This window comes from Camelus bactrianus, chromosome 6, assembly GCF_048773025.1.
Source record: "Camelus bactrianus isolate YW-2024 breed Bactrian camel chromosome 6, ASM4877302v1, whole genome shotgun sequence".
NCBI classification, from domain to species: domain Eukaryota; kingdom Metazoa; phylum Chordata; class Mammalia; order Artiodactyla; family Camelidae; genus Camelus; species Camelus bactrianus.
Genome location: NC_133544.1, coordinates 19,549,943 through 19,564,334, shown reverse-complemented (window position 1 = coordinate 19,564,334; position 14,392 = coordinate 19,549,943). Strand labels below are relative to the sequence as shown.

Below are 14,392 nucleotides of genomic sequence, written 5' to 3'. Positions count from 1 at the left end.
TTGAGAGAAAGAACTTTGAAACACATGAGGTCTGTGTGTACACCCTGAGAAGACTGCAGATCTCTGTTCTTATACTGGGAACAACTTCAAGTTTGTGTCTGTTTTGTGTCATCTACTAAGAAGCAGCTGTGCAATTGAGGAAGAAGACCCCTAGATGTGACTTCAGACAAGTCATGTCACTCCCAGTCCTTAATTTTCTCATGCGTGGAATGAAGAGTGACTAAGCTATCCCCAAGATCCTTTCCAGCTTAAAAACCCAGTTATTCCATAACAAAGCGATCTGAATCCGTGCTTAGTAAATTGAAGAGCTAAAAATTCTAATAAACCTGAGGCCTTGTCTTTTCTGATGTCAAGTCTCTACCAGGTTAAATGGTAATTTTCTCCCAGTCACCTCAGTCCTCTTCTCAAGGGCATCTGTGCCAAAGGACAACTGAGGGTTTCTCCTTTCTGCCATCAGTTCAGGTGGGCCCTGGGGCGGAGGCAGAACTCACCATGCTATCACCAGGAGAACACAGTGCTGATTGCAGGGACACGAATAAGCAAGCACAGAGAGGAGACTTTGTCTTAAAAATTCTGTCAGTTTAGAAACGGGGGGGAGGCAAACCCAGCCTCAAACACAGAGGTCCAATTGTCTCTCCAGTCTGCACCGCTACACTCCGTGTCTGACACAGCAAGCCCTGCTGTGTGTCCACTGCCTGGCCTGCCCGGAGAGCTGCCCGGATCGTATTGCCTCTAGCCGTCGCCTCGTGTTACACGTCGGGTAACACGGCCACTCCACGCTCAGAGCAGGACATGAAGACTCTAAACATACTGTTAGGACTTAACAGTGAGAGTGGAAAGGAAAATATCTACATATGAGAAAGACATTTCAATCGAGTGCTTTTCCAAACCTAATTTTTTTTGGCTGGTCAGGATATCCACTTTTGTTCATAGATGGGCAAAGTGTATTATAAACAAGAAGGGAAGTGGTTTAAGGGATCACAGGATCCTCGGCTTACTGCCTGCCCTTGGGCTCACCCAGACTTACCCTAAGAAATAAAATTGTTAGAACTGGCTTGATTACTCCCTAGTTTTGTCATTTCACCAAATCTCAGCAGACCCATGGGGAATGCAATTGCCGTCTGGGTCACACATGCACACGAGCACCCCTGACAGCTGTGAGCAGGCCAGCTATGGCTGATAAACTGTCTCTTTTGTTTAAATTAAACATTCCTTCCCTTTTTACCTAATAGGATTTCAGCCCTTTTGGACCTTCATGTCCTGAATGGATCATCAGTCTGATCAGAGGACCCTTCCCCATCCCCAAATCCCAGCTCTGAGCTTGGGAGGTTGCGACTGACAGGCCTTGCCCAGGGTGTCTGGAACCATAAATCTAACTCCTCACCTGTACTATACACATGATTGGCCATAAACTGGCCCTTTTATCTATACTCAGGGCACAGTTAGAAAGACAAAACCCAGAAACCTTCTAGGATCTGGGAAAGGATTCCAACACCAGATAATACTTTAATGAGTCAGAAAATAATACAAATTCATAAGCTGCCCTGGAAATCTGCAGAGTAGCTCAGCTGAGAAGAGTAATGCATTGTTTTATGGAAGAAGTGTGATGATAAGGGAGTAAAAAGATGGAGTGAACTGGGTCATGCATATTTGTTACTTACTGTGCCTATTATCGTTGCTTTTCTGGTCCCCCCACCCCGTCCCCACCCTCCCCATCACCATTCCTGACACAACAAACACCAGCATTTCATGGGGGAACAGAATGTGGAAATTTGATCCCAGCTTTTTGGCCACCAGGCGGCTGTTTCACATTAGAGAAATCTCTACCCACCTGAGTTTTTGTCAGGCAGTCGGTTTATCCTCCACACAATGGAGTTGAAGGCATGTTCGTACTTGGCCGTTCCCAGAGTTACTCTCATGACAGGCTCAGAGCCAGAGACACTAGTGGAGCCAAAACTTGCCCCCCGGTTCACTTTGGCTTTCAAAGACTTTTCCCCCAGGACGCTTTCCCTGCGGAAGTTTTTCACCCACTCACTGGGCACCGGGTAGCGAACCATCACATTCTCACAGGGAACCTGAGTGAGAGGGTCGCAGTTGGAGGAGAAGCCGGTGGACATCCGCAGCCAGCTCTGCACCTCCACCTCGGCCCCATTGACACTTGCTGCCGTCCTGAGCGTGAAAGGCAAGGTCTTCTCGGCAAATACCGTCCTGAACCGCATTAGCTCAAACCGGCAGGCGTCCAGAGGGTTGAACAGGATAACCCGTGAGCTGTTGAACACATCCTCGTCCACACACCCGTGAAAACGGCACTCGTGCAGCTTGAGCCACTTGGTGGTGGTGGTGGGCATGATGTCTTGCCGGGAGACAATTTCGTTCCCCTTGACGAGGACGTCATTGAGACCCAAGCGGCACTCCGCAAGGCCAGAGAGGAAAGTCAGGATGTGGATCCGTGTCAAGACATGGTGCTGGAGAATCTGGTTGTCTCCTTTACTCACAAGGCCAGAGAATTCATCTCTGACATCCACTGTAATCTCCTCTTCAAGGTAGTTCAGGCCAACTGTGCTCAAGTCCATGGATGACACCGGCAGAACCATGAGATGGTCCTGAACTGCACGGATGAAGCTCAGGAAGTCATCGTAACTAGTGGTACCCAGCTTAATCACCTGCTCCCTCTCCGCTGTGTGGGCCACAGCAGGCTTAGGCTGGTATTTCTTCTTCTCCTTGTAGGTGACGCGGTCTATCCGCAAGCTGTGGATCCTGCCATTCTCATCATAGTTCTGGAGCCGTGGTTCTGAGATCTCATGGCAAGGCTCCAGCTTGAACTCACGGAATGGTTTTTCTAGGCCCTGCTCGTAATACAGCTGCAGGTAACCACTGTCCGTCAGTTTGATGTAGATGGGTCCCCAGTGCCTAGAGGACATGATGTTTTTCTTCTCAGGGATCCTTAGCATCATGGGCCACCCATCCCTGGGCTGGGACGGTGCAGAGCCTGATGGGTGGTCATCTAATTCAATCCAGGCTACGGGGTCATCATCAGGAAGTGTCGCACTACCTAAGTGATCAGGATCCTCGATTTGGAGTCGTTTGAGTTTTTCAACAGCATCTGAGTGTGACTGGTTTTTGCTTGAATCATCAAAACTGATGGCATCCTGGTAGATGACAATGAGGGAATCTCTTTGGCTTTTGCCCGTGGTACCAGAAATGGAACTGTTTTGGGAGCGCCTCTCCTGCTCCTCAAAGAAAGCAATGAACGGGTTGATAGGGGAGGGCTGAATATCCTGTAGAGTCTCATTCAGGAAAGGATTGGTTGCTCTCCACGGTGGAGCCTCAGGCACGGAAGGTGGATGGTTCAAGGAGGAAATGTCCAGCTTCTGAACTTTGGAGAAGTTCATCAACGTGCTCTTGGGACGCTCCCTCTTCTTAAAGGACGCAGTTGAGTTATAAGGTACCTCTGGGATCACAGATGCAATAGGTGGTGTTTTCGGCTTCAGAGGAGAGGTGATTGGTGGCAAAGGGCAGCTGACTTCATTGTCGTCAAAAGTGACCCAGGTGGGGAAACGAGCAGAGGTCATTGGAGTGGCAGGATGGCCGTTCATGGCTGGACTGCTAGCCTGACAGGTGATGGCCTCCATCTCTACCTCTTCATCTTCCTGAAGAGAGGAAGAATTGTCTACAAGGAAAAGGAGAACATGTGAGGGGCTGCTATTCAAGGCCTCTAGAGGTATGGGAATGAGGGGTGACTAGAATTTTATCTGGAATCCAGTGAATTCCAAAGCAGCTCATTACCTGTCTCAAGTGCTTGGTTTTGTAAGAAGCACACCAGTAGGGCCATACGTTAAAAGCAGTAAGAATACAAATGGGTCTGTCAATACAGAAGTCCCACTAGGACCCTGGCAATTTAACTCTTATACATTCTCCCTTTATTTCATAGAAGTTTCTCGAAGAGAGTTGCTACAAACTCTCTAAAAATGGTTTGGCAGTTTGTATTAAGGGTCTTACAAATGTTCATGAACAATGACTTGTAGTTTCCCCCTAAGGAAATAAATCCAAATTGTAAACCAAGTTTTGAGTGAATGTTCAGAAACTCAGGCATTCAATGGAATAATACCCCGCCATTAAAATGTTAAATAAATAACATAAATCCATAAAAAAAAGTATGTAGTAAGATGAGAAAATGCTCATGAAATTAATTTCTTCTTTTTTCTCTAAAATACTTCCATCTTGGGGTTTATTTATTTTATGGAAGAAAAAAGATTATTACAAATAAAACTCCACCCGAGCAGGGCCTTCAAGGAAGGAGACACAGGACTTGAGTTTCGATGCAGGAAATATCCAAACCTTTTCAGTAAAGAGCCTGTGTGTCAGCCGGGGTTATGGGCAGGGAAGGGGAACGAAGTCCTTCAAGTCAAGGAGGAGTGGATTCTGATGAAGAAGTGGCACAGGAAACACGTAGGTGCCTGGCATATAGTAAATACTCAGTAAAGGGTTGTTGACTGAGTAAGTGAGAAAAGAAACTTTGCTTTGGAGTAATTCTTCTATTCTGTCTCTGGAGGAATGTGTATGGGGATCTCTGCCACCATTCAACCCAGGGTTTCTACTACCAGAAATTTGGAATCAAAGAGAAATGGATATGCAAATGGTTAAGTCAGATGGTTGAGTTTTCAGACCATCCTGCTAAACCTTCATGAATATCATATCCAACCACACCAAATCAGCAATGTCACACAGAACTGCACACGTAATGACACATGGGTGGGATGGCTGGCTTGTCATCCATCTTTCAAAGAATATTTATTCAAACAAATAGCAATTACCTCTACTGAAAATCGTCATTCTGAAAATGTAGGCTAAATACATGAGCATGCATGCATACATGCCCACACTCACCCCAGAAATAGAATAAGCAAAAGGTATTTTCTATATGTACAGCACCACAAAAGAACTTCACAGCATTTTAAAATGAAAGATGAGACTCTTCTTCAAATTAATCATTAATCCACTTTTGTAGATGCATAAATGATTTATCTTCTAGAAAATGGAGGGAAGGGGTCAGGAAACAACCTAGATTTGCAATACTTATATTTTATTTATTATTACTACTGCCACCATGACGGCGTGCGTTGTTGTTGTTACTGTAATGAAGACTACAGGGAACAATGTGGCCCGGAGTAAAATATAATCACTTCCTTGGAATGGTAACTAATCCTCCCCAGAGAACTGGGAGAGGGGTGTATCTCAAAATGCATCACTTTCTAATAAGGCAGCTCTACGGAGTTTCTGTAAGCAGTGTTTCCACCCAAACAGTCTGGCACTGACCCATCCCTTGTACCAGGGATCTCCTTTTTGCCTTGGAGCTCATTGCCACTCCCTAGTTTAAAACGTGCCCTGAGTCCTTTTCCTTTGGAGGGTGGCTTTCTGCCAAAGTTGCTTATTCTTGCTGCCAAAGGATTCTCTTCTGTTGGGAATCTTGTCCCCCCGCCCCCCGCCCCAACAGCACTTCTCATCTTCCTCTTCTAAGCCAAAAAAGAAGGGGAAAAAAGGCCTTTGTCTGCTTACAATAAATCTGTTTTTAAAGCAAGTTACTTGAAACCACACCAAGTTCTAGACAGTTTTGAAGCATTAGACTCATAACACAATTTAAGTGCAGTGTCTTTAAATTTGGAGGGAAATTTTCTGAATTTGTTTCTAAAGAGTCTATATTCTCTTTGATAGCCAATAAAAAGTATTGGAAAACTTTGTTACCAAATTACCTCTCCTTAGGCAGTTTCATCTTCCATGATTACAACCTGCTTTAAAAATCCATCCTTTGGGATGGCAGTGGGATATAGGTCAAATTTCTGAAAATGAGAACTTGTTTTTCTACAAAATCATACTTGCACATATAATTACACAAAAGAAATAAAAAAAATCTTAAGACACTTTTATAGATGAAAGGCAACAGTGGTCCATAGTGCACATAGGTCATAGTGGTTCATATTTTCATAGAAAAATAAAGCATTTCTTGAGGTGAACCCAAGCACTGCCAAATACTACTTTAAAAAAAAAATCCCCTATTAATATTGAATTCCCTATTTGTGAGCTCTTAATTCTGTTTCTTTTATCACTGAAGGACATCTTCAATTGTTTTTATAAAGGTTAGGTCATATATTTTCTGAGCCTCCTTTCATTAAAGGATGTTCTTTGAGACTTTCACATATAAAAAGCAACTTACCTGTATGGAAAATTTCTGGGGGAAAACATTTGTATCATATGTGATGAAAACTTGATGTCCTTAATACAGAATGACACTGTATCCTTAATAAAAATGACTACAAAAAAAAAAATAGGATAAGTATAGTCAATTCACTAATGAAGAAATAAAATATCTATTAACTATTTGGAAAAAGGAGCTTAACCTTATAAAACAATAAATATCATTCTCTCTGTGTCAGAGAGACAAAGATTTGAAAAGAATCATCATCATTATTGGTGATACAGGGAAACATACACTCAAATGTCCTAAGTGTTAAAAAAAAATCTTTCTGGAAGGCAATTTGAGTATTTGCACAAAAGTCTCAAAAAAACGAAGCCAAGAATTCTACTTATAGGAGTCTATCTAAGGAAAGAACAAGACAGGCATGCAATGATGTATATGGTGGTATGTTTACCATGGTAATGTTTGTATCATGGAAAAATTGGAAACAACCTAAATGTCCAACAATGGGAGACTGAGTATATCAACTGTTATCCCCTTAAAACAAAATTCCATGTAACAATCAAGACAATGCTGTTTCTGTATGTTTATTTACATGGAAACTGATCATGATATATATTGTTAAGTGAACAAGAGCCTATGATGTGGAGTCGAACTGCGTGGGTTTCAATTCCATATCTGCAGCTTATTAGCTGTGTGACTTTGGGTGAGCTGTTTAATGTCTCTGTGTCTCACGTTTCACATCTTATGAAACTAGGAAAATTTGAAATCCTAGTGAGACAGGAAGGGGGCAGGGCACAGCCATTCAAGGAATGCTGCAGAAATTAACATCAAAATGGTGAAGGATTCAAACCCCAGTAGGCCTTGAGGCTCAGGATGATGAGAGATTTAACTTCTAGTAGATTTTGAGCTTCATTATACGCTCATTGTAATATATTAACATGGTGAATAACATGCCCACAGGCACCATGGAAGTCCCAAGGCTAGCCACAAGAGGTCAAAGAGTGGAAAATGGACAACTTCCTGGGAATCCCAGCCCCTTCCCCTTAGACTGGTCCTTCTACTTATTAGCATATAAAGCCACCAAGCCCATAAAAACTAGCAACACAGCGCCTGTGGCCGCCCCCTTCTCTCTCCCTCTTCGGAGACGGCCTGCATTCTGTCTATGGAATGTGTACCTACTTCTAATCTGAGCACCCAACCCCCACACCTTGTGGCCTTTCTCTTGCCTTTCAATGTATCTCTCTGAATAAATCTGCCTTCACTCAACTGTGGCTCGCTCTTGAATTCTTTCCTGTGCGAAGCCAAGGACCCACACTTGGTGGGGCACGTCCCAGGGGCTCAACCGAGACCTGGGACACAGCCCTTCTCATGCCCCACATCTGTCTTCCTGCATCACTACCTACCACGATTGGGTTGCTGGAAAGATTTAATACAGATGTTAGAACTGTGTTTGGCAAATCAAAGTGTTCAGCAGATGTCCGTGGCTGTAACTACTGCTGTGGCTGCTAGAATGATACATATTCAGGATATAAAGCATGTATGTACTAAGAAGCTTTTTGAAGTGAAAACAAGTGTTTCATGTGGGGCAAGAGGTGCTTTTTAAAATTCTGAATCTGTATTCTCTCCTTTTAAAAAATGCTGTATTGCTTACAAAGAAGTTTTAAAGGTCAAAACATATCTTTATTCCTCCCACTAATTAACCTTAGAGAAAGAAAACCAACAGCTTAGCTGTGGTCTGTGTTGATAAAGCGGCAGCTAGATCTTTCCCAAGAAGCTTGTGACTGGTGTGGCTGGTACTGGAACCAACATGGAGGGGAAAAAAGGCTGGTGAATGTCTCCACTAAGAAATAGGCAAAACTAATTATCCTCAGAACAACATTAACTATCATCGACAATTCCAATTTATTGACTCATTAGAATAAAACCAAAAATCCAGCATTATTTTAATTACCATCTCTTCCACTTGCTACCTCCAAACTGCTTGCAGTATTATGAGCTGGGCTGCTGCCAAACAAAAGCCATGCATGGAGATTAGTTTCTCTTCCTACATCACAAGGAGAATTTCCTGTACCTAAGAGCTTCCTTCGCACCTTTACTGATGCAAACTGAAGAGAAATGGTGGATTCTGCTAATGTGAGACTGCGACCTATTTTAAGTTCCCCAAAGATTAAATTAAATGATTACAATGGTATTCAAAGCCACCAAACTGATGAAAAAGTTAGCACTATGGGGGGAAAAGAGTCACATCTTCTATGATATTGTGAATAAGGAAGATACTCTGCCATTTTCCTCCCCCCTTTGTTAACCTAATTTGTTAATGCAATGAAAAATGCAAAGAACTTACTGAGAGCTCTTTGTCAGAATTTATTAGCAGTGGCAAGAACAAAATATCCTTGCGTTATTGCAGCTTTCTCATCAGTCACTGTTACATAAATGCATATATTTAAAACTGTATTACTGCCTTGGATGCATGGTAGGCATTTCTCAGCCTTGAAGGGATTTTAGAAATACTAAAACATGACCCCTTCATTTTGAGACAGGAGGGAAGGGGGCAGGGCACAGCCACTCAAGGAATGACAGCAATTTAACACCAAAATGGTGGAAGATTCAACTTCCAGTTGGCCTTGAGGATTAAGTTGGTGGGAGGTTTGACTTCTAGTAGAACTTGAGCTTCATTATATGCTCATTGTAACAGCATGATAACATGCCCGCAGGTGCCATGACAGTCCCAAGGCTAACCACAAAAGGCCAAAGAATGGGTGGTGGCCCAATTCCTGGGAATCCTAATCCCTTCCCCAGGGTAGTTGGAATGGTCCCACCAGTAGGCATGTAAAGCTACCAAGCCCATAAAAACACAACACCACACCTAGCCGTCCTTTCTCACTCCCTCCCCCTCGGAGACAGCCTGCCCTCTGTCTATGGAGTGTGTACCTACTTTTACTTTAACCTGAGCACCCAATTCCCACACCTCTTTCCTTGCCTTTCTCTTGCCGTACACTCTATGCAGTATGTATCTTTCTAAATAAATCTACCTTTACTCAACTGTGGCTCGCACTTGAATTCTTTCCTGTGCGAAGCCAAGGACCCCCACCTGGTGGGGCAGGTCCCAGGGGCCCCACCAAGACCACGAAGACAGGGCCCTCCTCATGCCCCACATCCATTTTCCTGCATCAATTTTGCCGAGGAGACTGAGTCTCAATGAGTTTAGGTCAACTGCCCAAGAGGAAATTAAAAATCAAGCCCTACTTTTAATATTCATTAACTTTTTTTTAATACCTTTATTGTGGTATGGTACAGTAAGCGACATGTATTTTAGATGTCCAATTTGATGAATTTTGATAGCTGTATACACCCATGAAAACACCATCATGATCAAGACAGCTAACATTTCCATCCGTCCCCAAGAAGTGCAATTTTTGAATTCCCAGTGTATCCCTTCCCACCTCCTTTATCCCCTGGTAACCATAAGTTTGTTCTCTATGTTTCAACTCTTTTATTTTCTAAATGCTTGTTCATTAAGTTAAAATCTTGTTAATTTACCTTTGAGACTGGCAAGAGTTATCTTGACAAAGAACTTTTTTTTTTTAGGAGTGTTGTTCAGTGGGAGAAAAGTTAACTAAACAAGAATTGACATTTATACAGGGAAGCTTTGGGGCATCAAGGCATGTATCTCCTCATCTGTGAATGTGTATGGGTGAGAGAAAGGAGTTAGTCATCTGAATCTTATCGAGGGACCTTCTAACTTGGATAAAATAATCTCAGACCTACTCAGCTATCATAATACACTGATAAAAAGGAGAGCTGCAGGGTCTGAGTCTGTTTATCTGTCCTTAGCTTTGTCCTGAAGAAGGGATGCTCTGATGCTGGTCAGAGATATCCCCAAAGTGATGAAGCCAATTCATCAAACTACCACTTACCACTACTTGACAGAATCCCTGTCAAGGACATCTTTACACCACGTTCTGGTTTTTCTTTGCCAAGATGATCTAAGAAGCAGTCCTGAGTACCTTCCTCAAATGACTGGTCCAGCTCGCCCTGCCAACTCCCTCCCTGCTTTTCAAGATGGGCTGACCCAACACATTTCATCACCTTTTTTGCTTAGAAAAGTAAGCATCAGACTTTAAGTTTGATGAATGGCCTGGGAACATCTCCAACATCTTGTGTATTCTTAATCAATCTGCTCTCTCTGGCTCTAAACCTTTGCCTGTGTTTTACCACTGCCCAGTTCTCCAGGCCTTCTTCAATACTCAGCCTTTGGATCCTTGCTTCTGGTATCCTCCTCCAACAACTAAATTTCCACTCAACTGGCTTACTAGTTCCCTGACTTAATTTGCTTTTCTGATATAAGCTTATATTGTCTTAGATGAAGGCTCTATTCTCTAACTCTCACCTGGGCAGAGATCCCACTGTATAATACCTTACTGCTGTCTGATGGGGCCAACTTCATTTCCCCAGCAGAGGTCATAGGCAGGGGACAGAGCTAGATTCCAATATCTATGGTAAACTGAAAAATGAGCATTCCATTTTGTAAATTAATCTCTTAACATTTTATATATTAGGGCATCTCAGAGATTTAATACCTGCTGACCTAACCTGACCTGTGTTTATTTATTTATTATTGCCATAGCAAAAAGCCCTCCCATCCTCCACTATTTTCCAAGCCCACCAAAGAAGAATGAACAAAGAGGAGTTTCTAGGCCCTGAGCCCTTTTGGATGGACTGTGAAGCTCTCTGCTTAATGGACCATCAAACTCTTCTATGATGTGACAACATAGTGGTTCAGGAGTTTAAAACACAAGGAGTAACATCCAGATGTCACTGTCAGAGAAAATGTATGGTAGGGCAAGGGAAAAAAGGGCCTCCATCTTGACTCTGATTTGAGCATAGCTTTTATGCCCAGGAAATGGACTGCCTGAAGGGGCATTGAGCAAGCTCCCCAAACAGTAGCAGGTCTACAGTTCCCATGCCCTTAACTGTGACCAGGACAAGTCACTCTGATCAGGACTGCCTTTCCCACTGCCACAGTGGGAGTCTCATCTGTGTATGCCCCAACGTCCGCACTTACTATTCACCTGGTCACCGTGTAGGATACACCTCAGCAACAACCCAGGATGCTTGTAAGCTCCAAGGAACCACTGGACCCCTAAGGGGTGGGGAACAGTCAAGGCTGTGGACTTCAGTGAAGGAACAGGGTACATCTTAAAGTAGGATTAGAAGAGACTCATTTCTGCTGTTACCTTTGGTCAGAGATCTCAGTTTCTAAGCTCCTCATCACTCTTGGGTGAGCAGGTTAAATCAGGTTTCGGGTTTTGTAAGATGATCCCTAAATCCTGGAACTCCTGAGGAAAGTAAAGACACACTTCACTACATTTACTATCTCAACTGCAGCAGTTAGAAACAGAGAAAGGGTCAGATTTATGAAGGATTAGGGAGCAGCCATGGATAAGGTTTGGACTATCCTACTGGTTATGTTGGTGAGTAATAGAAAGCAGCTCTGTCTCAGAGAGGATGTCAAAGTGGTCAAATGAAATTAACCTAGAGATTTCAGCTTCACCAATGGCTGTCATCTCCCTCTCTGCCCCCTTCAATACATGGGTCTAATTTTTACCTGGTACTAATGTCCAACCAATCAGTAGATGCCCCAGTAGAGGCAGGGGCTCACCATCCTCTTCATGTATAATTCTGCTAGGTTTGCCTTCCATTGCATGGGTCATGGAGCGCCTGCACTATGGGCATGGACCCCTGCCTACTTATTCTGGGGGTGGAGCCTGAGAGTGTTATCAGTCTCACCTGCTTAGAAGTATCTAACCTGATGAGCTGGTACACTTTAAGCACACACAGCAATGCCTTCTTTCCCTTCACAGTCCTGAAACAGTTATAGAGTAGAGCCATTCTACTGTAGACCAGATTCAAAGTCTGATCATTTTGAACTTTAGTGATGAGAAGTGCTATTTCTCCAAATTTGGTTCTGTAAATGTGGTCAGAGGGCAGAGAAACAGAGCTGGGGACTCTCATGAATTACTACATGTGCTTGTGTACAAGTGTATTTACTGGGAATGAGAACAGGCATTCTGAATGAGTCTGTATCAAGCCTATCTTCCATTTGCTAATCTGCTAGACCGTAACACAGCTTTCAGGAGAAAGTCAAAAGGTTTGCTGGGGATACAGGGTACAATCAGCTGGGCTAAGACCACTCATAGAAGGTTAGGAGCAATTCCTGCAAACTGAAAGTATTTGTACAAATGACGACCACCCAAAGCTCCTTGCTCTGTATGTGGATTTTCCAGCAATGACAACAACAAAAATAACCAAACAGCTCCTGTATGCAGCAAGCCACTTCTTTGCAATTGAATTTGGAGTTGGTAATTTGATTTCATTTCAGTACTTGTCTAGCTCCCTTTTAGTTACCAAGATCAAAGGAGACATTCTTACAGACTGACGGTAGGTGCAATTTATAAACTGTAAACATACCAAGTTAAAATAATTTATCAGAAAAACAGCAAACAGCTAGTTTCTAGCATGACAATAGATTTAGTCTAGCAGGTGGCAATCTATCTGTACTCCTGAACCTGTCCAATTTTTCAGAAGACCTCATAAGGTAGGTAATCTGCAGGCAAACGCTGAGTGAAAAGCTATTATGGATGATTCATACATTCAGTACTTTTCCTGACTTGCTACAGCACCCTCGCCATCCAGCATACATATACCAGTGTCTCCTGGGACACAAGGCCCATAAAGGGAGATGTAGCTTGAAAGTGGCTTGTACTAACACTGGATTGAGTTCCTGGCCCCATGTCTTCACCACCTGTTTTATGCCACTGCAGGCAGTAGAGGGTAAGGCTTGGGCTTGGGGTCTGGAGTCAGACTGACCTGGCCTTGCCATTAGAAAACTGTGCCTGTGACCTTGGGCACAGTACTTAGCCACCACTAAACCTCAGCGTTTATCAGCTCTTCAGGGGAATAATAACAGTACGTACTTCATAAGATTGCTGTGAAGGTACGTGAGATCATTAATGCACACTGGGTTTAACTGGCCCACAGCTCAAGAAACATTAACTACCACAACAAAAAAATATATATATTATTATTTCAGAATTCTTAAGGAAGCAAAAAAGAGGAGAGGGAAAGAAGTGGGGAGGGAAAAATGCCTTTGAAGTTTTATTATTATTATTATCAAGGGAAAGGGGGATGGAGAAAGCAAGAAGAATGTTTGTCTCAAGTTATAATTCCATGAATCTAAATCTTCCCATAATTATAGCAAAGGCTTGGGAATTAGAAGAGACGTGAGAGTCTGTATTCACAAAGCCACTGTGATTAGCATAAGGGAAATGTTAGGTCATGAGCACACTTTGGTCGAGACAGAACACCCAACTTTCTGTTATCCCTCTGGTACTAAGAACTGCCTTTGTAACTGTTGAGCAGGTCTAAGATGGTTTAGCATTCCAGAAAAGCAGTCCCCATAGCAGAGGAGTACACCCAAGGAGGTATACAAGGTGATCCACTGTGGTGTGGGACGAAAATGTCAGAACTTCTATTTTTGTTCTATTTAAACCCAGCCTTTAAACATTGCTAATTTGTGTTTATATGTTAAAAAAATTTACTAAAATATCTAGTATGTTTGTAATTTATGGGTACATTTACAATATAGTATACTTATAAATAAATAAACTAATATTAAAGGCTCATGATCAAACCTTCAGAGAAACATGACCAAACATTTGGAAAAGACCAGTTTAGTGTACTAGGCATATTCCAAATGTGTAGCAGGGGTTCACACGTACACAAAGATATCTCCTCTTCCCTGTCCTCTGTAATAGTGGGCTATTATAACCAGAAAAAAATGGTCTTCGTTGTCAGTCCAAGGGGAAGGTATTTTGGCAAACAAGAAGGATCTATTATTCCCTTAAACTCTCCTATTATTTGGGCAATAACTGAATCTTAACTGCTCCAGCTCCCTGGTGGCCATGCTAACAACTTGTTTCAGGCTTTCCCTGTTGCCTGGAATCTACCTAAACGTGACGTCACCACCACACACTTTGCTCTCTAGTAAGTTTTAAAACCAGTCTTCCAATTCTGCAAAAATTATAAAACCGACCTACACAAATAACTGTTGGAGTTGCTGCTGGGGCCAAGGGTTATGTGACCTCACTATCAGAACACAGGTCTTTTGATGTTACTTTCTTGGCTATAACCTTG

The 14,392-nt window shown here is 42.9% G+C and overlaps 1 protein-coding gene and 1 long non-coding RNA gene across 5 annotated transcripts in view; one reads left to right on the top strand and one right to left on the bottom strand.

The window, feature by feature from the left end:
• Positions 1-14,392, bottom strand: part of STON2 (stonin 2) — a 139,698-nt gene that overhangs the window by 12,496 nt on the left and 112,810 nt on the right. For all 4 annotated transcript variants that reach the window (XM_074365177.1, XM_074365175.1, XM_074365176.1 and 1 more), the window contains one exon: positions 1,832-3,670. In XM_074365177.1, coding sequence (XP_074221278.1) covers positions 1,832-3,670 — 1,839 coding nt within the window. The remainder of the gene's footprint in view (positions 1-1,831; positions 3,671-14,392) is intronic.
• The window catches only part of LOC123617103 (uncharacterized), a 53,007-nt gene that overhangs the window by 32,512 nt on the left and 6,103 nt on the right, over positions 1-14,392 (top strand). The gene's annotated exons all lie outside the window — the stretch shown is intronic.